The sequence below is a fragment of the Hypomesus transpacificus genome, chromosome 14 (assembly GCF_021917145.1).
Source record: "Hypomesus transpacificus isolate Combined female chromosome 14, fHypTra1, whole genome shotgun sequence".
Taxonomy (NCBI): domain Eukaryota; kingdom Metazoa; phylum Chordata; class Actinopteri; order Osmeriformes; family Osmeridae; genus Hypomesus; species Hypomesus transpacificus.
Window position 1 is genome coordinate 168073 of NC_061073.1, and position 24440 is coordinate 192512.

Sequence of the window (24440 nt, forward strand, 5' to 3'; positions counted from 1 at the left end):
TGGGGTGTGTGTATGAGTGTGTATGAGTGTGTGGGTGTATGAGTGTGTGTGGGTGTGTTTGTATATGTGTGTGTGTGTGTGTGCGTGTGTGTGGGTGGGGTATGTACTGTATGATTATAATGGCTCTAACACAACTAAAACAATGTTGACAATAGGAGGGTTGTTTGACTGCTTACACACACACATACTGTACATACACACACACACACTGTGTTTACACACAGGCATATGTGTTCTGACAAAGCAGTGTACAACCATGTTCCACATGTCTAGAGGACAGGGGGGGGGGCCTGTGGACGTGATAATGGGTGTTCTCAGGACCATGGCTGCTATTCTGTCATTGTGTCTGAGCTTCACATCCTGAGAAGGAAACGATCACATCCTCCCTACCTCGGGACACTTATAGCTTCTCAGAAGACAAACAGCATGCTGACTGGATTATTACTACACAATCAGACGAGGATCAGTAAGTCTTTGCCCATTTATAGAATCTCAGTTTCCCTGTGCTGGTGGTGTGTGTGAGAGTAGACAGGCCAACAGGTGAGGATCACAGGCCAGGTAGACAGGCAGACAGGCAGACAGGTAGACAGGTAGACAGGCAGACAGGCAGACAGGCAGACAGGTAGACAGGTAGACAGGCAGACAGGCAGACAGGTAGACAGGTAGACAGGCAGACAGGTAGACAGGCAGACAAGCAGACAGGTAGACAGGCAGACAGGCAGACAGGTAGACAGGCAGACAGGCAGACAGGTAGACAGGCAGACAGGCAGACAGGCAGACAGGTAGACAGGCAGACAGGTAAACAGGAAGACAGGTAGACAGGTAGACAGGCAGACAGGCAGACAGGCAGACAGGTAGACAGGCAGACAAGTAGACAGGTAGACAAGCAGACAGGCAGACAGGTAGACAGGCAGACAGGTAAATAGGCAGACAGGTAGACAAGCAGACAGGTAAACAGGCAGACAGGTAGGCAGGTAGGTAGACAGATAGACAGGCAGACATGTAGACATGTAGACAGGCAGACAGATAGACAGATAGACAGGTAGACAGGTAGACAGGCAGACAGGTAGACAGGCAGACAGATAAACAGGTAGACAGGCAGACAGGTAGAAAGGCAGACAGGTAAACAGGTAGACAGGCAGACAGGTAGACAGGTGAGGATCCCAGGCCTGGTGTCTGCATTGTGGCTCAGGGTTGTCCTGTCCAGACCTGATCATGACATCTCTGACTGGAACTTACCTGTGACTAAACAACCTTATCTGTTACCACCACCATCCCTTTAACTCTACCTCTCCCACACCCCAGCGCCTTCTCCCAGTCACACCTTATCCTCCCGCATCCCTCCCTTATCCCTCCCTATTATCCTGCAGCTCTCCCTCATTCCTCCCTATACTTCCCTCCGTCACACTCAAATATGGAACAATATATTTTGTATTCTTTTTTCATGTACTGTATATTTTGGACAGTTTAAGTGAAGAGTGGCAGGAAAGGCAGGGAGAGAGCGAGAGGAAGACATGCAACAAAGGGCTTTTACTTCACAATGAATGAATGAATGAAGGGTGATTCATCTGTAAAGTTTATAAAAGTATACAGTATACACACAATGTGTGTAGTGTGGTGTGGTAAAAAAAACATATTTTGACATATTTTCATATACACACCTTGTATTTGCTTGTGTAAATCCTCAGAAAAGGAGCTACCAATAAACTACTTCATGAAGTAGTTTGAAAGTTTTAAATGGAATTCCTGTGGGTGCAGAACAGAGCAGTGGGAGGGAGGGGGGGCGTGGCCAGGGCTGGGGGCAGGCCAGGAGGTGGGGTTTGTGGGGGCCGGCAGGTTTATAAAAGTGCAGCTGCTTCCTCCCTCCCTCCCCTACCCTGTTACTGAGGTCTGCCCTCCTTCAGCTCTCCAGTCAGTCTCACTCGCTACAACTCTCTCCCTACGTCAGTCTCTCTCTAGTCAGTCTCACTCGCTACAACTGTCTCTCCCTCTTGTCAGTCTCTTTCTCCTTCAGTCTCTCTCCGTCTCTCTCTTCAGCACCATGAGCTACAGAAGCAGCTCGTACTCTGTGCACACCTCCAAGGTGCCGTCCGGTCATGTGTCTGTCACCCGCTCCTCAGCCGCCCCCTCCTACCGCGCCGCCAGCATCTACGCAGGGGCTGGGGGCCAGGGGGCCCGTATCTCCTCCTCCTCCTACTCTGGCGTCCGCAGCTCCCAGGGGGGCACAGGGGCCTCCCTCTCCTCTTCCCTACAGGTGGGAGGCGACACGGCCAACATCACAGGCAACGAGAAGTTTGCCATGCAGAACCTGAACGAGCGTCTGGCCTCCTACCTGGAGACAGTCAGGAACCTGGAGCAGGCCAACGGCAAGCTGGAGCTGAAGATCAGAGAGGCTCTGGAGAAGAGAGGACCAGACCTCCACGACTACAGCCGCTACCAGGCCATCCTGGACGACCTGCGCAAGAAGGTCAGGGGGAGAGAGAGGGGGGGGAGAGAGAAGGCCTTTTGTGTTGTTAGGGCCTGAAAAGGAGGTAGGCAGGAGGGGAACTGGTTAGGAGGTATGTGAAGGAGTGGGAGGGAGGGGAGGACTGTGGATACTAAAAGCATACTGCCCAGTCAAGTGGAAAGAGAAATTGAAAGAGAGAGACACGGAGAGAAAGAGAAAAGAGTTGTTAACCTACCATCAGAGGCCCAGAGAGACTCATTAAAGCTATCTGCTGATTAGTTTGTAGTTCATTAACGCTTTCTGCTGTGTAGAGCAAATTAATTTGTAGTTCGTTAAAGCTGTCTGCTGATTGGGGTAGATTACTGCAGGGTGATAGGTGAAGAATGGTGGTGGGCAGGGGACAGGACAGGGCGAACAGTATGGAAGAGGGGCAGGGTGGGACAGGAACCAGAATGGTACAGACAGGAAGCAGTTTGTGGGGGCCTCTGGTTATCGGTGGTCAGACTAGTTCCTGGTCTAAATTACCTCTCAGAGGCTGGGGTTGGGAATGAGAGGAGCTGTATGTGTGATAAGGGAGAGGGGGGAGTCATGGGCACATTAGGAAATACTGACTGGAAATTGAATCATGCATAAGTCATCTAAAATGTTTGGTATTAACCATTTGTGTGGCTCAGAGTTGGGAAAGTTGTTTCTCAGCCTCTGCAGCTGGGGTAGTGTGTGAAACAGAGAGAGAAGACTGATGAGTGTGTGAAAACGCTAGTTGAAGCGAGGTTGTGTCACCTGGCGTGACAGAGCTGATAAGAGCGGTCACACCTACACAGAGCTGTTATGATGTTCGCTCTCACAGGGTGGAGTTTGGATGAATTAGTTTAGAAGTGCTTTCTTCAACAGCAATTAAACAACACTTCCTACTTCTCTTGATAAAGCCCATTGACAGTGTGTGTGTTTGTGTGTGTGTATGTATGTGTGTGTGTGTGTTTGTGAGAGAGTATAAGTGTGTATGTGTGTGTGTTTCCAACAATGAGTAACAACACACCCCATCTACCATCAGACTGTGCTTCTTCCTGCTTTTAGTACTCCAGAACGAGGAGATCTAACCCTGCTTTCACTGTGTGACTGCTGTGAACCAGTAGTCTGAGAGGAACATGAGGAAAAAGTTTCCATGTGGAACATTCCAGTCACGCCGTCTGGGTTTGTCCATAGAGCTCAGATGAAATCTCCTCAGGCACTGAGTGATCAATGTATGGCATGTATGAGTTTAAACATACATATCCATCACAATTATTTATAATCAGGATCACTGGTGGAGGATATCGGCTACCAGCACAGCCCCCTAACTCGGTTCCCAGAAGTGAAACTAACTTGGGAACAAGGTCAGTGAACTTTGCCTTGCAAATGAGAACATTTGCAAATGAGAACAAACAAAACGTTTAACCTGGAGGGAAGGAGAGGAGAGGAAGAGAGGGGGGAGGAAGACAAGGGAGGAGAAGAGAGGAGAGGGGAGGAGACGAAAGGAGAGGAGAGGAGAAGAGAGGGGAGGAGACGAGAGGAGAGGGGCATGGAAGAGAGGAGAGGGGAGGAGACGAGAGGAGAGGGGTATAGAAGAGAGGAGAGGGGAGAAGACGAGAGGAGAGGAGTATAGAAGAGAGGAGGGGGGAAGATACGAGAGAGTGGAGAATCACGTAGGGTAAGGTCGGGGGTTTACAATTTGAGTGGTTAAAGTCAGTGTTAGGGATTGCAGAGTGTGGGTTAGGGTGGTTTGGGCGGGGGTTGTGATTTTGTTCATCCTGCTGAATATTGACCGCCCACCTTTACAGACTGGTTGTATCCAGTTGAATCTAATTCCACTGCTCAGCGTCACAACTACTTCCGGATAGCAGGAAGTGATACCCACCCTGTCCATGACACAAACAAGTCTGTATATGATAGCAACAGGAAACCCAACCCAGGGTACACCCACACACACACACTTACACGCACACTTACACACACACATACACATTTACACACACAGCAGATGTTCCATTAGGAGTGGTGGCCAGCTGTGTCTGCAGGTTAATGATTGGCTCCATCTCCACTCTGTAACTAAACAAACAGTGGGATAGCTGGCTTCAGCAGTTCACACACACATACACACACATCCACACACATATCCACTCACACACACACACATCCACGAGCACTCACATGCAGTTCAGAGTCCTTGACTAGTGGTAGGAGAACACAGCTGTAGGAGAACCCTGATTAGCTGATCAGAAGGTAAACAGAGTTAGGGATAGATAGGTCGTTGTTAACAGCATCTCTGTGTTGTTCCAGAACTGACCTTTTCTGTGTTTCAGGTGTTTGATGCCACCGTGGACAACGCTCGTCTGATACTGCAGATTGACAACGCCCGCCTCGCCGCTGACGACTTCAGAGTGAAGTAAGAAGATCCCTGCATGTTTACACTGATCACAGAGCCCTGTGTGTTTACACTGATGAAGCCTCGAGGCTTTAGAAACAGACAGTTAGAGCCACACCCTAGGCACACACAGGTGGAATAGCCATCAGTGGAGAATGAGGGTCATTACTGAAGGATGTGTGTGCCTGTGTGTAGGTACGAGTCGGAGCTGTCTATCCGCCAGTCTGTGGAGGCTGACATCGTGGGGCTGAGGAAGGTGATTGATGACACCAACTTGGGTCGCATGAACCTGGAAAGCGAGATCGAGGGCTTGAAGGAGGAGCTCATCTTTCTCAAGAAGAACCACGACAACGTAAGATGTCACATAATCCCAGCCTCTAACCCAGCCTCTGAACCAGCCTCCAACACATTTCCCCCATCCTCTAACCCAGCCTCTGAACCAGCCTCCAACACACTTCCCCCAGCTCCTAACACAGCCTCTTAACCAGCCTCTGAACCAGCCTCTAAACCAGCCTCTGAACCAGCCTCTTAACCAGCCTCTGAACCAGCCTCTGAACCAGCCTCTTAACCAGCCTCCAACACACTTCCCCGCCGTGCCTCCATCCTGACCTCACATCCTGTCTGTAACAGGAAGTGATGGAGCTGCGTGCCCAGGTGTCCCAGTCTGGAGTGCAGGTGGACGTAGACGCCCCTAAAGGCCACGACCTGGCCCAGATCATGTCTGAGATCAGAGCCAAGTACGAGAAGATGGCCCTGAAGAACCAGGAGGAGCTGAAAGCATGGCATGAATCTCAGGTGAGAAGGACATCTCGTAGTGAATCCTGTGATGACTACAGATGTAGAAATGAAAGCCTGACCTGAGCCCAGACACCATTATTTTAGATGTATTCAGTTAGCAGAGGCTTTATACAAAGTGAAAAACAGAGTATATAGAAAGTACAGCATTACGGATCAGAAGTGCAGAGGGTTAGGGTTTGTGAAGTGCATAATTCTAAGTGTTTCGGTGGTTAGAGTCAAGGAACGGTCTGCCAATTACCAACAGTCATATTGCAGCTACCTCTGAGGAGGTGGAGAGGAGGTTGAGAGCTGTGCTGTGTTCTGCAGATCACAGAGGTCCAGACCCAAGTGACCCACAACACAGAGGCACTACAGAGCTCCCGCTCGGAGGGGAACGACCTCCGCAGACAGCTGCAGACCCTGGAGATAGAGCTGGAGTCCCAGAAGAGCCTGGTTAGACTCACACACACACACCCACACACACACACACACACTCACACACTCACACTCACACACACACCCACACACACACACACACACTCACACACACACACACACACACACACACACACTCACACACTCACACTCACACTCACACACACACACATACACTCACTCACACACACACACACACACACACACACCCACACACACCCACACACTCACACACACGCACACACTCACACACACACATTTACACACACACACTTGAACACTCAACACACAATTGAACACTCATTTAAATCCATTTTCACATGCAACCTACGTTAGTACAGATAAACACATATTTCTCCCTCCCTCCCTCCCTCCCACCCTCCCTCACTCCCTCTCTCTCCCCCTCCTCCCCACCTCCAGAAGTCCTCCCTAGAGGGCACTTTGAGGGACGTGGAGATGCGCTACAACCTGGAGATGGACAGTCTGAACGGCGTGCTGCTGGGCGTGGAGGCGGAGCTGACGCAGCTGCGGGGGAACATCCAGCACCATACGCAGGAGTACGAGGCGCTGCTCAACATCAAGATGAAGCTGGAGGCTGAGATCGCCACCTACAGGAGGCTACTGGATGGGGAGGACTTCCAGTGAGTCACCGTGACGATGAGACAACATGAGAGATGGGGTCGCTAGAACAGTTCTAGAATGTAGACAGATTGTTCTAGAACATGTACTTAACTGTTCTGGAACACTCACTGACTGTTGTGGAACCAGTGGTTGACAGTAACAAAGTGCATGTAATTCATTACTGTTCTTAAGAACGTATATGTTACTCAAGTGTTTCCATTTTGGGAAATATTTGACTTTAATGTTCTGACACACATACGTATTGTTCTGAAACATCTATTTATCTGTTCTGGAACAAATACTGACTTTTCTGGATCTTTCAGGCTGCAAGATGCCCTAGAGGATCAGCGGACAGTGAAGACCAAGGTGATGACAGTCACACAGACGCTGGTGGATGGCAAGGTGGTCTCTTCCAGCACGGAGACCAAGGAGAGGAACCTCTGACCTGCCAGTCCTGCTCACTTCCTGCTTATGCAACTACAGCTGACTGACTGATTCAGGAAGAAGTCTGTTAATGTCTGGTTACACAACACTAAAAAGTAGGGTCACATGACCTCCGGGAGGGCCGACTGGACCAGATGAACACTAACTCATACTCTATTTATTCCATCACTGCCTTATATGTCGTTGTCTTCAGTGTTTTGATATTTTTTATTTTAGGAGCATAGACATTGACCAAAACATTTAACCTAAGATTGTTGTCAAATCAATATGATTTTAGACATTTCAAAAAATAATACAGAACCGAAAGAATGATCTGCTTGTTATGTTGAACTTTGCATCATCATAGTTTTCAGTCTCTCCAGCTGTGCCTGAAGGGTTAGGGTTAGGTAACCACTCTGTCCAGACATTTCAATAAAGCCTCCAACATTCAGCCAAATGTCTAAATGTCTTACTGTGTTTGAACATCAAATCATATTATGAACTAGAAGGTACAATTTCTGGGGAAATTGCGTTGGATGCAGATGGGTCAGTTTTTTACTGACATTTTACTACTGATATTTGTGGAATTTTTAAATAAGTATGCATGCTTGTTACTTATGAAAATGGCAAAGATTAAAAAGCATACATTTGTTGCTGCTTATTTCCACTTCAAATGCTAATATAGGTTTACTAGAAGTGCTCATTATTTGTCAGTAACAATGTGATAAGCTAACCAAGGATGCGAAAGGGAGGGGCGCTATGGGGCAGATAGACTGTATGGAGAAGGAGGGAGGGGCACCATGGGGGTACTGTGTCAATTTAGCTTGACTTTTATTTCTGCTGCTGGCTTATTTCCATTACAACAGTTACCCCCGTTCTGCGTTCGTGCCTTTTTTACACATTCCCACTTTAACAGGCTGTAAAAGGTCTACTTATAAGAGACCAGAGGTGAAGGCAAGTGTCTGGGGCGGAGTCTGCTCCAGAGGTGAAAGGTCATGCAGAGATAAGGATCTGAAGGAGGAGTGTGACACACCCCAGTGTTGCTCTGCACACATAAAACCCCATTCCTCCTCCCCTCTGCTCAGCTCAGAGTTCATCTGTCTGTCTTCATCCCTCCTCCCCTCTGCTCAGCTCAGAGTTCATCTGTCTGTCTTCATCCCTCCTCCACTCTGCTCAGGTTAGGGTTCATCTGTCTGTCTTTATCCCTCCTCCACTCTGCTCAGCTCACAGTTCATCTGTCTGTCTTTCCGACGCTCTCCTCTTCACCGCTCTGATGGAAAATCTCAGCTCCTCCTTGTACGCGCTGAATGTGGACCGGGGTAGCAGGGCCTCCCGTAGTCTCACTGGGGGAGTTTGGGGGGCCGAGGGGGGCCGGTACGGCCACGGCAGTCTGGGCTGGGGGGCTGGGGGCCGGGCTGTAAGGACGATCAACTCTGGGGGGGCCTGGGGGCCTGGGGGGGGCGGGGTGGCCGGGGGAAAGAAGTTTGCCATGCAGAACCTGAACGAGCGTCTGGCCTCCTACCTGGAGACAGTCAGGAACCTGGAGCAGGCCAACGGCAAACTGGAGCTGAAGATCAGAGAGGCTCTGGAGAAGAGAGGACCAGACCTCCACGACTACAGCCGCTACCAGGCCATCCTAGAAGACCTGCGTGAGAAGGTCAGGGGGAGAGAGAGGGGGGGGAGAGAGAAGGCCTTTTGTGTTGTTAGGGCCTGAAAAGGAGGTAGGCAGGAGGGGAACTGGTTAGGAGGCATGTGAAGGAGGGGCGACCTGCGCGAGAAGGTGAGGGGGAATTGCTAACAAAGGCAGAGATAGAAACACGAGCCAGTTCAGAAACTCAGCAGGTCTAAAGTGTTGTGATGAATCAGTCTACTTTGTTGTGATGTATCAGTCTACTGTGTTGTGATGTATCAGTCATCGGGGAGTCAGGTGGCTGAGCGGTTAGGGAAACGGGCTTGTAATCTGAAGGTCGTCAGTTCGATTCCCGGCCGAGCCAAATGACGTTGTGTCCTTGGGCAAGGCACTTCACCCTACTTGCCTCGGGGAATTTCCCTGTACTTACTGTAAGTCGCTCTGGATAAGAGCGTCTGGCAAATGACTAAATGTAAATGTATCAGCATGGACGTCAGCAGCATTTTGAAAGTGGGGAGAACACATTTTGCCGGAGGGTCTTGGGGTTTCTCCCCCAGAATTTTTTTAAGATGCAATTTCCCGCATTCTGGTGCATTTACCACAACTATTACTACCATAGTTGTTATACATATACTGAGGGGCTGGACATTTAAATATTTTAAAAACTAAACTTCCCAATAAGCATTGGGACATCTTCAACTACCTGTCACCTTTCAGCACTCACCTCAGCAACAGAGCTGTCTCCACTGCCCCTGCATGCTGCCCCTGCCTCTAACTCACTCTCAACCACCAAGGCTATATCAGGAGACATGGAGATGCATTGAGCATTCTTTCATATTGATAATTGACATAAGCTTAATGTAGATTGTTCATATAATGATTTCTGAGATGTAAATCATGTTATCAGCGTATCAAATTTACAATTGGTATAGGTTTAGAAGCCTGATAATTATGTAGGCTACTTAAAACATTTGCATCTCCCTAAAGCATGACTGGACAGTTCAGAAATGGTCAAATGTGTCATCAAACCTGTAGTCTTTTCCACAGATCACATCCTTAGGATGTAAGCTTTCAGTAAATACATGGGTTAGGTGGTTGAATCCGTTTCCCTAAATGGCACAGCCCAAAAAAGTATCAGCCATTTACTCCATTTACTAATACCGAATTTATTATGCATCACCAGCATACTAATATGGAGAGAAGGACGTGCCTCTTGTCTCATTAGATAACATCCTGAGGGCATAAGCTTTCAGAGGATATATGGTTTTAATGGTTGAATCAGTTTTGCCTTCATGTTACAGACTAACATGTAGTAATAAAATGCTACAAATTGCAAAAATTACAAGTTGTGCAACCTTGTTAAATTTGGAAGACAATTCTGAAATAAAGGGGTTTTCTTTCTTCTTTTTTTACAGTCATATGAAAAACTAGCATGTTAGCTAAGGTTAACTCCAGATTAGCTCACATTTGTTATGGCAATAAAAAAAACACCAGCAATTTATGGGAAAACCTATTGTGTGCTGTAGATAAGATCATGTCAGATCTAGAAAGCGTATCGGATTTTTGCTTAATGTGTGTAAAAGTTGTATTTTGTCTGCACATTTGCCATGACATTATATGAACTACAACAGTGATTTAAGAGAACTACAGCTCTGAATTAATCTGTCTGACACGCCCCTGAGCATGGTGCACTGTGGGAAGGCCAGTAGTGCAGAGCGGTAAAAAACGCTGCAGTGTAAACACACCGTTAGTGCTGTCAAACGATTAAAATATTTTATCGAGATTAATCGCATTAATGTCATAGTTAACTCGCGATTAATCGCAATTAATCACACATTTTTATCTATTCTAAATGTCCCTTGATTTCTTTTTGGACAATTATTTTTTCTCATGTGAATGCCCTTATCAATATGGAGAATGGATCGGATTGCTTGGTGCAAATGTATTTTTTTAAATTGCAAACAACATTGCAATCGCCTGGCTTTGACGAGGGGGCAGATAATTCGCATCAGCTGTGTGCTTGACCAGAAAGTGGTATTTCAGACTGGATGTGCTGCGTTGATAGCTCAGTTCACAACGACAAAACACACAGAGCACTTTGGTCCTGTCAATGAAACCATTTGGCAACTTTTTAAAAGTTAAATTTCCATTCAGAATCTTACATTTACATTTAGTCATTTAGCAGACGCTCTTATCCAGAGCGACTTACAGTAAGTACAGGGACATTCCCCCCGAGGCAAGTAGGGTAAAGTGCCTTGCCCAAGGACACAACATCATGTGGCGTCTCACGCTCTCCATCCACTCAAAACAAAACGTTAGCTTACACTCTTTAGCCGGCTCGCAAGCAAGTGTGTGCGGCGTGCCTGTGGTTTTGTTTCCGGTCTAGCTAGATCCGGTGTGGTGTTGTAGTTTTTCTAATGTCAGTAGTTGTTGCAACAGCATGTGAAAAAAACGACAACGTTTGCTAGGCCAAAAAGAACGTTAATCGCGCGATAAAAAATTCACGCCATTAAAATGGGATTGCGTTTACACCGTTAATAACGTGTTAAACTGACAGCACTAATTACATTACATTTAGTCATTTAGCAGACACCCTCATGCAGAGCGACTTACAGTGAGTACAGGGACATTAGGCAAGTAGGGTGAAGTGCCTTCCCAAGTACACAACGTCATTTAGCATGGCCGGGAATCGAACTGGCAACCTTTGGACTGATAGCCCGATTCCCTAACCGCTCAGCCATCTGACCCCCGAATTAGACATCACAATGACCTCTGTCCCTCTTTCTTATCTCTCAGTTATCAACGTGGACTTTAGGTCCACTTCACAACACCAGCTCTACTTCCTGCTTCACTGGAATTTGTATTCAAGATCATAAAATGGAGTTAGGATCATAAAATACTGGACCTTGACTGGGCATGTCCCGTCATTGTTCAAAGTGAAAGCCACCATTTCAATCTAGGGTTAGGGTCCCCAGGGGTTAGGGTTACCATCAGGGTTAAGGTAATTAAGGGTCACCATCAGGGTTAGGGTCACCCCCATGGTTACCAGGGTAACTGTTTTCAGTCTCACCCCCCAGATAATGGAGATGACGATAACCAACGCTGGACTGGTGATGCAAACTGACAACCATGACCTTGCTGCTGATGACTTCCGGAACAAGTTAGTGTGTGTGCATGCATGTGGGGAGAAGGAGTAGGGGAGTTAGAATCAGAATCAGAATTTGGTTTATTCGCAATGTATGTTATACAAACACAGAATTTACTGTGGCAGGGAGGTGCAAACACTAAACATATACAAATCTTAAATTAAGTAAAGGTACAAAAGTTTAACTATTCCTAAGAACTAAACAATCTAAGAATAAAACAATTTAAATATAAAATAAAGAATATATAAAAATAAGAATAAGAATAAGAATGAGCAGCATGAGTGGTCAACATGCAAAGTGCAATCAGATACTGGGTTAAATAATGAATGAATGTCAGTGGGAGTCCTTGGCTTGTTGAAGAGGCCAGTAGCAGATGGAAAGAAACTGTTATTATGGCGTGAGGTTTTGGTCCTGATGGACCGCAGCCTTCTGCCAGAGGGGAGTAGCTGGAACAGGGAGTGTCCAGGGTGGAAGGAGTCGGCCACAATCTTCCTCGCTCGCCTCAGGGTCCTTGAGGTGTGCAGGTCCTCGAGGGTAGGCAGATTGCAGCCGATCACCTTCTCAGCAGAGCGGATGATACGCTGCAGTCTGCTTTTGTCCTTGGCAGTGGCAGCAGCGTACCAGATGGTGATAGAAGAGCTGAGGATGGACTCAATGATGGCTGTGTAGAAGTGCACCATCATTGTCTTTGGCAGGTTGAATTTCTTCAGCTGCCGTAGGAAGTACATCCTCTGTTGTGCTTTCTTGATGAAGGAGCTGATGTTCAGTTCCCACTTGAGGTCCTGGGAGAGGATGGTGCCCAGGAAGCGGAAGGACTCCACAGTGTTGACTGGGGAGTCACACAGGGTGATGGGGGTAAGTGGGACTGCGTTCTTCCTGAAGTCCACAACCATCTCCACTGTCTTAAGAACATTGAGTTTCAAGTTGTTCTGGCTGCACCAGGTCACCAGGTTGTCAGCTTCCCACCTATAATCAGACTCATCCCCGTCAGAGATGAGCCCAATTAGGGTGGTGTCGTCCGCAAACTTCAGAAGTTTGACAGACAGATGACTGGAGGTGCAGCTGTTGGTGTACAGGGAGAAGAGCAGAGGGGAAAGGACGCAGCCCTGAGGAGATCCTGTGCTGATGGACTGTGAGTCAGACACTTGTGTTCCCAGCTTAACTCAATGCTTCCTGTCACACAGGAAGTCTGTGATACACCTGCAGGTGGAGTTGGGCACGTTCAGCTGGGAGAGCTTGTCTTAAAGCAGGGCGGGGATGATGGTGTTGAAGGCAAAGCTGAAATCCACAAACAGGATCCTGGCGTAGGATGCTGGGGAGTCCAGGTGCTGTAGGGTGAAGTGGATGGCCATGTGGATGGCCATGTTAATTGCGTCATCCACTGACATGTTGGCTCTGTAGGCAAACTGCAGGGGGTCCAGGAAAGGGTCTGTGATGGATTTGAGGTGTGCCAGCACAAGGTGCTAAAAAGACTTCATAACCACAGAGGTCAGGGCAACGGGTCTGTAGTCATTAAGTCCTGTTGGCCTTGGCTTTTTGGGCACAGGGACGATGGTGGAGGACTTGAGACAGGCTGGCACATGGCATATCTCTAGGGAGGTGTTAAAGATGTTGGTAAACACCGGAGACAGCTGGTCAGCGCAGTGATTGAGGGTGGCAGGAGAGACAGAGTCCAGCCCAGATACTTTGCAGGGGTTCTGCCTCTTGAAAAGTCTGTTACGTAACTTCACCCTCCTGAATGGAGTCGTCACTGTAGAGGGGGGGAGGCCACATGGGTGGGAGGGGTAGATCAGGACAGTCCATTTGTCTTTCAAATCTACAGTAGAACTCGTTCAGGTCGTTGGCCAGGCAAGAGTCGTTAGTGGTGTGGGGGGCTCTGCCCTAGTAGTTGGTAATCTGCCTGAGCCCTCTCTAGACAGAAGCAAAGTCGTTAGCAGAGAACTGGCGCTTCAGTCTCTCTGAGTACAGTCGTTTAGCCTCTTTCACCGCCTTGCTAAACCTATTCTTCGACCCCTTGAATCTGTCTCTATCCCCACTCCTAAATGCTTCCTCCTTCTCTGACCTCTACCTTCTGAGCTCTGCTGAGAACCAGGGCTTGTCGTTGTTGAAGTTCACCCTGGTGTGTGTTGGAATACAGCAGTCCTCACAGAAGCTGATGTATGTTGTCACAGCCTCTGTGAGTTCATCCAGACTATTGGTAGCAGTCGTGAGCATATCCCAGTCAGTACAGTCCAAGCATGCCCGCAGATCCTCCATAGCCTCACTGGTCCACCGGTCACAGGTTTACAGAGCTTTAATTTCTGCCTGTATGCAGGAATCTGATGGACCATGATATGGTCAGAGTGACCTAGTGCTGCACGAGGGACGGCGTGGTAGGCTCTACTGACTGTAGTGTAGCAGGGATCCAGGTGGAGGAGGAGGAGGAGGTGGAGGAGGAGGTGGAGGAGGAGGAGGAGGAGGAGGAAGAAGAGGAGGAGGAGGAGGAGTAAGTGTGTGCAGGCATGTGTGGCTGTGTTTGTGTCCAGGGTTGTGTGGTTGTAGTTGTGTTCAGAGTATGTATTAAGTCATGTGGTCGATGACTTAATGCATTCGTTCAGGGTGTATATTAGACTGTGTGGTTGTGTTCATGGTGTTTGTGGTTGTGTTCATGGTGGTTGTGGTTGTGTTCATGGTGGTTGTGGTTGTGTTCATGGTGGTTGTGGTTGTGTTCATGGTGGTTGTGGCTGTATTCATGGTGTTTGTGGTTGTGGTTGTGTTCATGGTGGTTGTGGTTGTGTTCAGGGTGGTTGTGGTTGTGTTCATGGTGTTTGTGGTTGTGGTTGTGTTCATGGTGGTTGTGGCTGTATTCATGGTGTTTGTGGTTGTGGTTGTGTTCATGGTGGTTGTGGTTGTGTTTATGGTGGTTGTGGTTGTGTTCATGGTGGTTGTGGTTGTGTTCATGGTGGTTGTGGTTGTGTTCATTGTGGTTGTGTTCATGGTGGTTGTGGTTGTGTTCATGGTGGTTGTGGTTGTGTTCATGGTGGTTGTGTTCATGGTGGTTGTGGTTGTTCATGGTGGTTGTGGTTGTGTTCATGGTGGTTGTGGTTGTGTTCATGGTGGTTGTGGTTGTGTTCATGGTGGTTGTGGTTGTGTTCATGGTGGTTGTGGACATGGTGGTTGTGGTTGTGTTCATGGTGGTTGTGTTCATGGTGGTTGTGGTTGTGTTCATGGTGGTTGTGGTTGTGTTCATGGTGGTTGTGGTTGTGTTCATGGTGGTTGTGGCTGTATTCATGGTGTTTGTGGTTGTGGTTGTGTTCATGGTGGTTGTGGTTGTGTTCAGGGTGGTTGTGGTTGTGTTCATGGTGTTTGTGGTTGTGGTTGTGTTCATGGTGGTTGTGGCTGTATTCATGGTGTTTGTGGTTGTGGTTGTGTTCATGGTGGTTGTGGTTGTGTTTATGGTGGTTGTGGTTGTGTTCATGGTGGTTGTGGTTGTGTTCATGGTGGTTGTGGTTGTGTTCATTGTGGTTGTGTTCATGGTGGTTGTGGTTGTGTTCATGGTGGTTGTGGTTGTGTTCATGGTGGTTGTGTTCATGGTGGTTGTGGTTGTTCATGGTGGTTGTGGTTGTGTTCATGGTGGTTGTGGTTGTGTTCATGGTGGTTGTGGTTGTGTTCATGGTGGTTGTGGTTGTGTTCATGGTGGTTGTGGACATGGTGGTTGTGGTTGTGTTCATGGTGGTTGTGTTCATGGTGGTTGTGGTTGTGTTCATGGTGGTTGTGGTTGTGTTCATGGTGGTTGTGTTCATGGTGGTTGTGGTTGTGTTCATGGTGGTTGTGGTTGTGTTCAGGGTGGTTGTGGTTGTGTTCATGGTGGTTGTGGTTGTGTTCATGGTGGTTGTGTTCATGGTGGTTGTGGTTGTGTGCAGGCTGGAGTACGAGAGGCAGGTGCGCCAGGCGGTGGAGGCTGACTTGGCTGAGCTGCGGAAGGTTCTGGATGACACCAACGTGATGCGTCTGCACCTGGAGAGCGACATTGAGTCCCTGAAAGCGGAGCTTATCACCCTGCAGAAGAACCACCAGGCTGTAAGCCCCGCCCCTTCTTTTGACAGGACGAGGCCACTGCAGGAGATGAAAATGCAAAATGCATCTTGATAGAAGAGGAATGGGTGTAGTGGTCAGGACGGTGCCCATAGATTCACAGAAGAGTGTTAAAGTGCAACTAAACTCGTTTTAGGTTACACCCATCTGGTTGATACTCACACATGCCTAAACTTATCAATGCTGGTCTTGATTCCAACAAATCTTCACAAAAGTGTTACTTTACATAATTTAGTGGTAATTCACAGCTCTTTTTGCTGAAAATGTTCAACATTGATGTATGAGGGCCTTTATTACAGGGAGGGTTGAGTATGATAATGACATATCACAGGGAGGGTTCAGTATGATTATTTGCTGTGTTCACATATCATTTACCCCCACTCACAACTTTTCAACATTAGTGATTGTTTTTATTGAAAACGATCAGTTCTCTTAAAACCTGTCCTAGGTTTTAATACAACTTAACACTAACCCGGGGGTCAGATGGCTGAGCGGTGAGGGAGTTGGGCTGGTAATCAGAAGGTTGCCGGAATGATTCCCCGCCGTGCCATATTACGTTGTGTCCTTGGGCAAGGCACTTCACCCTACTTGCCTCGGGGGGAATGTCCCTGTACTTACTGTAAGTCGCTCTGGATAAGAGCGTCTGCTAAATGACTAAATGTAACCCATCCTGACCTCACATCCTGTCTGTAACAGGAAGTGATGGAGCTGCATGCCCAGGTGTCCCAGTCTGGAGTGCAGGTGGATGTAGACGCCCCTAAAGGCCACGACTTGGCCCAGATCATGTCTGAGATCAGAGCCAAGTACGAGAAGATGGCCCTGAAGAACCAGGAGGAGCTGAAAGCATGGCATGAAACTAAAGTATGACTATGATCTTTACTGACACCTCCCAATATGATGTGCAGACGTTTGTTAACTGATGTGTGTGTGTGTGTGTGTATGTATGTGTGTTTTTCCATGTGTGATGTGTGTGTGTGTTGTGTGTGTATGCGTGTGTGTGTATGTGTGTGTGTGTGTGGTGTGTGTCCAGATTACAGAGGTGCAGATCCAGGTGACAGAGAACACAGCGTCTCTACAGCAGGCCACCGTCACAGTGAGTGACAGTCGCAGGTCCATGCAAACTCTCCAGATAGACCTGCAGTCCCACATCAGCCAGGTGACCTCCCAGTTACACATCACATCCCCACAACACTAACCCTCCATCACATCACTAACCCTCCATTACATCACTAACCCTCCATCACATCACTAACCCTCCATCACATCACTAACCCTCCCAGCTAAACATCACATCAACACATCACTAACCCTCCATCAGAAGAATCAGAATCAGAATGGGATTTATTCGCCATGAAAGTTTGCACAGACACGGAATTTGCTTTGGTAGGAAGGTGCATACAGTAAACATGTAGCAATCTTAAATTTAAATATGTGGTCTAACTATACTAAGGATACATAAACTAGCAATACTAAGTGGAATACAATTAAAATAAAATATACAATAAGTAAAATACAAGTTGCCAATTTACAATATAAAATACAATATAAAATACAAATATTACAGGAATGAGTGTAGTGCAAAATGTAAAAAGTTTTAAAGACATTCAGTCAGTGTGAGCTTTGGCCTTGTTGAGGAGGCCAACAGCGGAAGGGAAGAAGCTGTTTGTATGGCGTGAGGTTTTGGTCCTGATGAACCGCAGCCTTCTGCCAGAGGGGAGTGACTGAAACAGGGAATGTCCAGGGTGGGAAGAGTCAGCCACAATCTTCTTCACCCGTCTCAGGGTCCTCGAGGTGTGCAGGTCCTCGAGGGAAGGCAGATTGCAGCCAATCACCTTCTCTGCAGTGCGGATGATACGCTGCAGCCTGCTCTTGTCCTTGGCAGTGGCAGCAGTGTACCAGGTGGTGATGGAGGAGGTGAGGATGGACTCAATGATGGCTGTGTAGAAGTGCACCATCATTGTCTTTGGCAGGTTGAATTTCTTCAGCTGCCGCAGGAAGTACATCCTCTGTTGTGCTTTCTTGGTGAGGGAGCTAATGTTCAGTTCCCACTTGAGGTCCTGGGAGAGGAAAGTGCCCAGGAAGCGGAAGGACTCCACAGTGTTGACTGGGGAGTCACACAGGGTGATGGGGGTGAGTGGGGCTGTGTTCTTCCTGAAGTCCACAACCATCTCCACTGTCTTGAGAGCATTGAGCTCTAGGTTGTTCTGGCTGCACCAGGTCACCAGGTTGTCTGCTTCCCACCTATAATCAGACTCGTCTCCACCAGAGATGAGCCCAATGAGGGTGGTGTCGTCTGCAAACTTCAGGAGTTTCACGGACGGATGACTGGAGGTGCAGCTGTTGGTGTACAGGGAGAAGAGTAGAGGAGAAAGGACGCAACCCTGGGGAGATCCAGTGCTGATGGACCGGGAATCAGAGACTTATGTTCCCAGCTTAACGCACTGCTTCCTGTCAGACAGGAAGTCTGTGATCCACCTGCAGGTGGAATCAGGCACGTTCAGCTGGGAGAGCTTGTCCTGAAGCAGAGCGGGGATGGTATTAAAGGCAGAGCTGAAGTCCACAAACAGGATCCTGGCGTAGGATGCTGGGGAGTCCAGGTGCTGTAGGGTGAAGTGGAGGGCCATATTAACTGCATCGTCCACAGACCTGTTGGCTCTGTAGGCAAACTGCAGGGGGTCCAGTAGAGGGTCTGTGATGGCTTTAAGGTGTGCCAGCACCAGGCGCTCAAAAGACTTCATTACCACAGAGGTCAGGGCGACGGGTCTGTAGTCATTATGTCCAGTTGGCCTGGGCTTTTTGGGCACAGGGATGATGGTGGAGGACTTGAGACAGGCTGGCACATGGCATGTCTCCAGGGAGGTGTTGAAGATGTAGGTAAACACCGGAGACAGCTGGTCAGCGCAATTCTTGAGGGTGGCTGGAGAGAGTCCGGCCCAGAGAGTCCGGCCCAGCTGCTTTGCGGGGGTTCTGTCTCTTGAACAGTTTGTTCACTTCTCTCTCCTGAATGGAGAGGGTCGTCACTGTAGAGGGGGGGAGGGGGGAGGCCTCACGGGTGGAAAGGAGTTGTACAGGACTGTCCAATTGTCTTTCAAAACGACATCACTAACCCTCCCAGCTAAACATCACATCAACACATCACTAACCCTCCATCACATCACTAACCCTCCATTACATCACTAACCCTCCCAGCTAAACATCACATCAACACATTACTAACCCTCCATCCCATCACTAAACCTCCATCACATCACTAAACCTCCATCATATCACTAACCCTCCATCACATCACTAAATCTCCATCACATCACTAAACCTCCATTACATCACTAACCCTCCATCACATCACTAACCCTCCATCACATCACTAACCCTCCATTACTACTACCTGTTTTAGTGTCACGCTTGGTAACTGGACCTCATATTATATTACTGAAATACAAAAAGACACAATAGACACGCAGCGCATTCACCAGGAATCCTTTGTGACGCAGAACATTTCAAACAATTTCAAACATCCTCATATATGGCCATGGGTGATCACGAATGTTTCTATTCTCAGTCATGTTGACATTGCTAACTCCCTCTGTCTCATCCATAGCATTAGCTATTATTCTTGTTGCCTTCTGCCTTGCTCCATGGTAGCTTCATAGACTAGCTTACATCTGTTGTGCATGATAGCCAGGAAATGAAAAAAGGTGCGCAATGACAAGAAATTATATTGATTATGCCACCAAATATGTATTAAAACTAAAGTTAGGAGCCTGGTTTGAAAATGTACTTCCCTTTCTGCAACAGTGTAACAACAGTGTAATGTTAGTGTAATGTTAGTGTAAACACAGTGTAAAAAGTGTAATAACAACATAATAACAGTGTTAAAACAGTGTATAATGGCCTTAAAAGCTGTGTAGAAACTATGTTAAAAGTGTGATAACAGTTTAATAACAATGTTCAAACTGTAAAAACTGTGTAAAAAGAGTGTAATAACAGTGAAGAAGTAGAAAGTACAGACATTTGTGTAAAACATGTAAGAAGTGAAAGTAATAGTTGTCAGAAAAAGTAAAAGTACTGATACCAGATAAAATCTACTTAAGTTCAGTAACCAAGTATTTGTACTTGGTTACTTCCCTTTCTGAAACAGTGTAACACCAATGTAATGTTAGTGCATATACAGTGTAAAAAGTGTAATAACAACATAATAACAGTGTAATAAGTTTAAAAACTGTATAGAAAGTGTAATAAGTGTAATAACAGTGTAAAAACAGTGTACAATAGAGTAAACACTGTGTAGAAACTATATGTAAAAAGTGTGTAACAACAGTGTAAAAATTGTGTAAAAAGTGTAATAACAGTGAAGAAGTAGAAAGTTCAGATATTTGCGTAAACTTTCTTTGTAAAAGTTGACAGAAAAATGTATAGGGAAGTTCTGATACCAGAAGAAGTACAGTAATAAAGTATTTGTACTTTGTTACTTCCCATATCTGTCACTAACTCATCATCACATCATTGAACCTCCTAAACAGTAACACTGTCGATCTTACTCATCCAACAATCTCTATCCAACCAGCCAAGGCATTAACTCCATCCAACACTACATAACCAGCCAAGACAATAACACAATAAAAAGGAAACATTTCATATTTTCATAGTACCCTGGTAAAGGCACAGTACACAATGTGGTCTCTCTGCTCCCAACCTTCCAGAGATCCTCCCTGGAGGCTACCCTGCGAGACGTGGCAATGCGCTACAACCTGGAGATGGACAAGTACAACAGCATGCTGTTGCAGCGGGAGGCAGAGCTAACGCAGCTACGCGCTAGCGTCTCCCTGCAGACCCAGGAATACCAGGCCCTTCTCAACATCAAGATGAAGCTGGAGGCTGAGATTGCCACCTACAGGAAGCTGCTAGACGGGGGGAACTTCAAGTAAGTCAGTAGTAGCATAGCATAGCATAGCATAGCATAGCATAGCATAGCATAGCATAGCATAGCATAGCATAGCATAGCATAGCATTGTATAGCATAACAAGTACAGTCATGGCCATAAGTCTTGCCAATGACAAATGTTGTGTTTTGCAAAGTTTGACGGTTCAGTATTTGAGGAAAATGTTTTCACATGTTTCTATAGAATACTGGAATACAATAAGGCACATTTAAGCTTTTATGGGGCGAAAAAGTAAAATTTATGCAAATGGTCCCCTCTTTTACAGCAGTCAATCTGCTCTTAAAATACAATCAGAATGATAGAGTGATTTCACCTGGCTAGAACTAGTTCACACTTTCCCCTGTGCTGATGATATGAATTACTGAAATTATGTTAGCAGTCATTTTATGCCAAGGCCCAGCAAGCTTTGCAAAAACAAAATGTATGTCGCTGCTTTTGGCCACGGCTGTACAACACAGCACAACACAGCAAAACACAGCAAAGCATAGCACAGCATAGTGTTGCACAGCACAGCATAGCAAAGCATAGTGTTGCACAGCACAACATAGCAAAGCATAGCACAGCATAGTGTTGCACAGCACAGCATAGTGTTGCACAGCACAGCATAGTGTTGCACAGCACAGCATAGTGTTGCACAGCACAACATAGCAAAACATTGTATTACTTTTCATATTATTGTTTAGTTAATCTTAGCTAAGCGTAATTTAGCCTACATTAGTTTACAAAAGCATAGCATTGCATTTAACCATCCTCTAAAACCAAACCAAGTAGCTTTCGTGCCGTTGAATATTTATCCCATCTAAACATTTCCATAGGACTGGACTGGTTTGTGGGGCTTTGTATGACTTATGTATGTTCAGCTCTACTTATCCTGTTTAGATAAATCAGCAAATCACATGCAAACTAGGCACATGCAAAAAATGGGAGCGTGGCTTTCATATGGAAATCATGTGACTAGTGGTGTCATGTATTTCCTCACTTCCCTGTCCCCCTTCTTCCTCCACTTGTCCTCCCCCCTGCAGACTGGAAGATGCTGTAGAACTGAAGAAAACGTCCCACGTGACGAAGAGTACAAAGGTGTTAACAGTCACCCAGACGCTGGTGGACGGCAAGGTTATTTCTGAGACCCAGGATGTCAAGTGAACCGTGGAAAAACATTAACACAGCCAAGCATCTCTGCAGCTGCCTTAATGCTGTGTTAGTTAACCCACCATCAGTATTAATACTGTGTTCATGTAATGGATGCTTCTGTATCAATAAACACACCATCAGTTCACTCAAAGAACATGGCTCGTTTTCTCGGTTTAGTGTACCTTATCTGTGGACTGTTGCCATAGTAACACTGTATCTGTAGGTTGTTTCTGTAGTAGCAGTGTATCTGCAGGTTGTTGCTGTAGTAAAAGTGTATCTGTAAGTTGTTACCATAGTAACAGTGTTTCCTGGGTTGCAGTGTTGGGTGCCAGGTCCTTCTCCTTCTCTCCTGCCCAGTCCACTCATCCCTAGTCCCTCTCCCAACCCTGCTGGTTGTCCTGCTCATTAGTCTGCCTGCTCCAGCTGTCTGATAAGACCTGACCTGGAGAATCTGCAGATCATGTGGTTGTTTGTGGTAGGGTGATGAAAGAGCTTCCAGAGGGGTGAACCACCCAGTGGACTCTTCACTCTCAATAAAGCAGAAAAGCACAGCCAACATAGCTTCACAGAAAACATTAAACAACATTATTATAGTTTAATTTTTACAGTAGCACAGAGCTTATGTGCTGATGAAGGGAATCCCTGGAGGAGTTCCTCTCTTGTTGACAGACGAGACTGGAGGTTCTCTCTTCTCTGGTCCCTCTGTCTCGTCCCTTCAGGGGCTTAGAGCCCTCCCTCCCTCAGGACACACTTGTCTATTGTTCTTGCCTTTACGCCTTCGTGAAACCAGAGCCAGGACTCTGGAGAGAACACAACATTCCACAGAAGAGAGACGGGAAATTAAGAAAGGGTGTGTGTGTATGCGTGTGTGTTCGAGAGCCATTGCGTGTCATTAGAAACTCTGTCTTGCATAACTTCCATTCCTGGGGTCCAGTTAGAAGTTGTGTTCAGAGGCTGTATTTAGAGGCTATGTTTAGAAGTTGTGTCCAGTTAGAGGCTGTGTTAAGAGGCTTTGTTCAGAGGCTGTATTTAGAGGCAGAGTTGAAAGGCTGTGTTTAGAGGCTGTGTTAAGAGGCTGTTTTCAGGGGTCAGGGCTGGGATGCTGAGTCGTGTTATGCTGAAAGAAGCAGTTTATCCTCTTCTATTGTACTCTGCCAGAGGCTCAACAAGCTGCAGTCACACTGACAAGACCAGCAGAAAGAGAGAGAGGGAGAAGGGGAGAGAGAGGGGAGAGGGAGAACCAGTATATTCCTCCAGAGGGAGAAATAGGGGGAGGGACGCAACTTGAGGCCTGTCCCAAAAGGGTTTGGCTACTTCATTCTGAGGGTGAGTCACTGGTCTGGTCTCCATGGAAACGGTCTATAAGGAGAAAACTCGGTGACCTGTCAGACCACAAGCACTCCACCCTTCCACCCCTCTCTCTCTTCCTTTCCAGACTTCCATCCACCCCTTCTCCCCTCCACCCCTCAATACCTCCATACAGAAAGTTATTTGAGAGTAGTGAGGTTTTTTATGACATACAGCAGCAATTTGCAACATTCCAGCCTCTGCCCTAAACCCACACAACTACTGGGCTATTTGCTCACAGTTTAGTGTGTGTGTGTGTGTGTGTGAAAGAGAGAGAACAACAACTTTGTTTCCCAGTATCAGTAAGGCCTTGTTTGGTCACATATGTATCCTGGAAGGAGAGGAGAGAAGGTAAGGTAGAGGAGGGGAGGAGGGGTGGAAGAGGACAGGCGGGGAACAGCTAAGCTGCATTATTGCTACTTGATTTATCTGGCAGCCTCACAAACAAGGCTGTCTCTCTCGCTTTGTCTGTGAATTCCACATGTAATATTTAGGAGTGTTATGTAGTCACCCGTCCAGCTTGATACCGAAGAGGAGGAAAGAGGAAAAAGAGAGGAGGAGCAGAAGAGGAGAGGAAGGGGAGTACCATGAGGGGAGGAGAAGAGAGGAGGAGCAGGAGAGGAGGAGGAGTAACATGAGGGGAGGAGGAGAGGAGAAGCAGGAGAGGAGGAGAGAAGAGAGGAGAAAAGAGGAGAGAAGAGAGGAGGAGAAGAGAGGAGGAGGGAGAAGTTAGCCATTCTTCTTGTTGCCTTCTGCCTTGCTCCATGGTAGCTTTGTAGACTAGCTTACGTTTGTTGTGCGTGATGGCCAGGAAATGAAAAAAGGCCACAATGACGAGAAATAATATTGATCATGCCATCAAATACAGATTAAAACTAAAGGAACGAGCCTGGTTGGAAAAATGTAAGACGTAGAAAGTTCAGGTATTTGTGTAAAAAATAAAAAATGATAGTGAAGTAATGAAGCTTGCGCAAGTTCAGTCAGGCAAGACCGATCCCTGCACTCAGGCTTATACGATAATGTTCACTACTAACTCCCCCCGCTAAGAACGCTCTACGTTCCCTTCCCT

At 47.0% G+C, this 24440-nt stretch overlaps 2 protein-coding genes across 2 annotated transcripts; both read left to right on the plus strand.

The window, feature by feature from the left end:
- Positions 1-1850: 1850 nt before the first annotated feature.
- Positions 1851-7555, plus strand: krt18a.1 (keratin 18a, tandem duplicate 1). Its single transcript, XM_047033685.1, has 7 exons — positions 1851-2467; positions 4786-4868; positions 5043-5199; positions 5478-5642; positions 5952-6077; positions 6480-6700; positions 7004-7555. Exons 1-7 carry the CDS (start codon positions 2042-2044, stop codon positions 7122-7124), a joined length of 1299 nt encoding a protein of 432 aa, XP_046889641.1. The 5' UTR covers positions 1851-2041; the 3' UTR covers positions 7125-7555.
- A 956-nt stretch (positions 7556-8511) lies between these two features.
- On the plus strand, positions 8512-23932 carry LOC124476508 (keratin, type I cytoskeletal 18-like). The gene is made up of 7 exons (XM_047033686.1): positions 8512-8760; positions 11811-11893; positions 15782-15938; positions 16650-16814; positions 16984-17109; positions 20654-20874; positions 21916-23932. The coding sequence occupies exons 1-7, from the start codon at positions 8593-8595 to the stop codon at positions 22034-22036; spliced, it is 1041 nt and encodes a 346-aa protein (XP_046889642.1). The 5' UTR covers positions 8512-8592; the 3' UTR covers positions 22037-23932.
- The last annotated feature ends 508 nt before the right edge of the window (positions 23933-24440 follow it).

Bases quoted from the DNA above. Each gene is read 5' to 3' on its own strand.
- krt18a.1 (XM_047033685.1), top strand. From the start codon at position 2,042: ATGAGCTACAGAAGCAGCTCGTACTCTGTGCACACCTCCAAGGTGCCG. The intron at 5,643-5,951 runs GTGAGAAGGACA...TGTGTTCTGCAG, and splicing joins AAGCATGGCATGAATCTCAG to ATCACAGAGGTCCAGACCCA. The intron at 6,701-7,003 runs GTGAGTCACCGT...TGGATCTTTCAG, and splicing joins CTGGATGGGGAGGACTTCCA to GCTGCAAGATGCCCTAGAGG.
- LOC124476508 (XM_047033686.1), top strand. From the start codon at position 8,593: ATGCAGAACCTGAACGAGCGTCTGGCCTCCTACCTGGAGACAGTCAGG. The intron at 11,894-15,781 runs GTTAGTGTGTGT...GGTTGTGTGCAG, and splicing joins GCTGATGACTTCCGGAACAA to GCTGGAGTACGAGAGGCAGG. The intron at 16,815-16,983 runs GTATGACTATGA...GTGTGTGTCCAG, and splicing joins AAGCATGGCATGAAACTAAA to ATTACAGAGGTGCAGATCCA.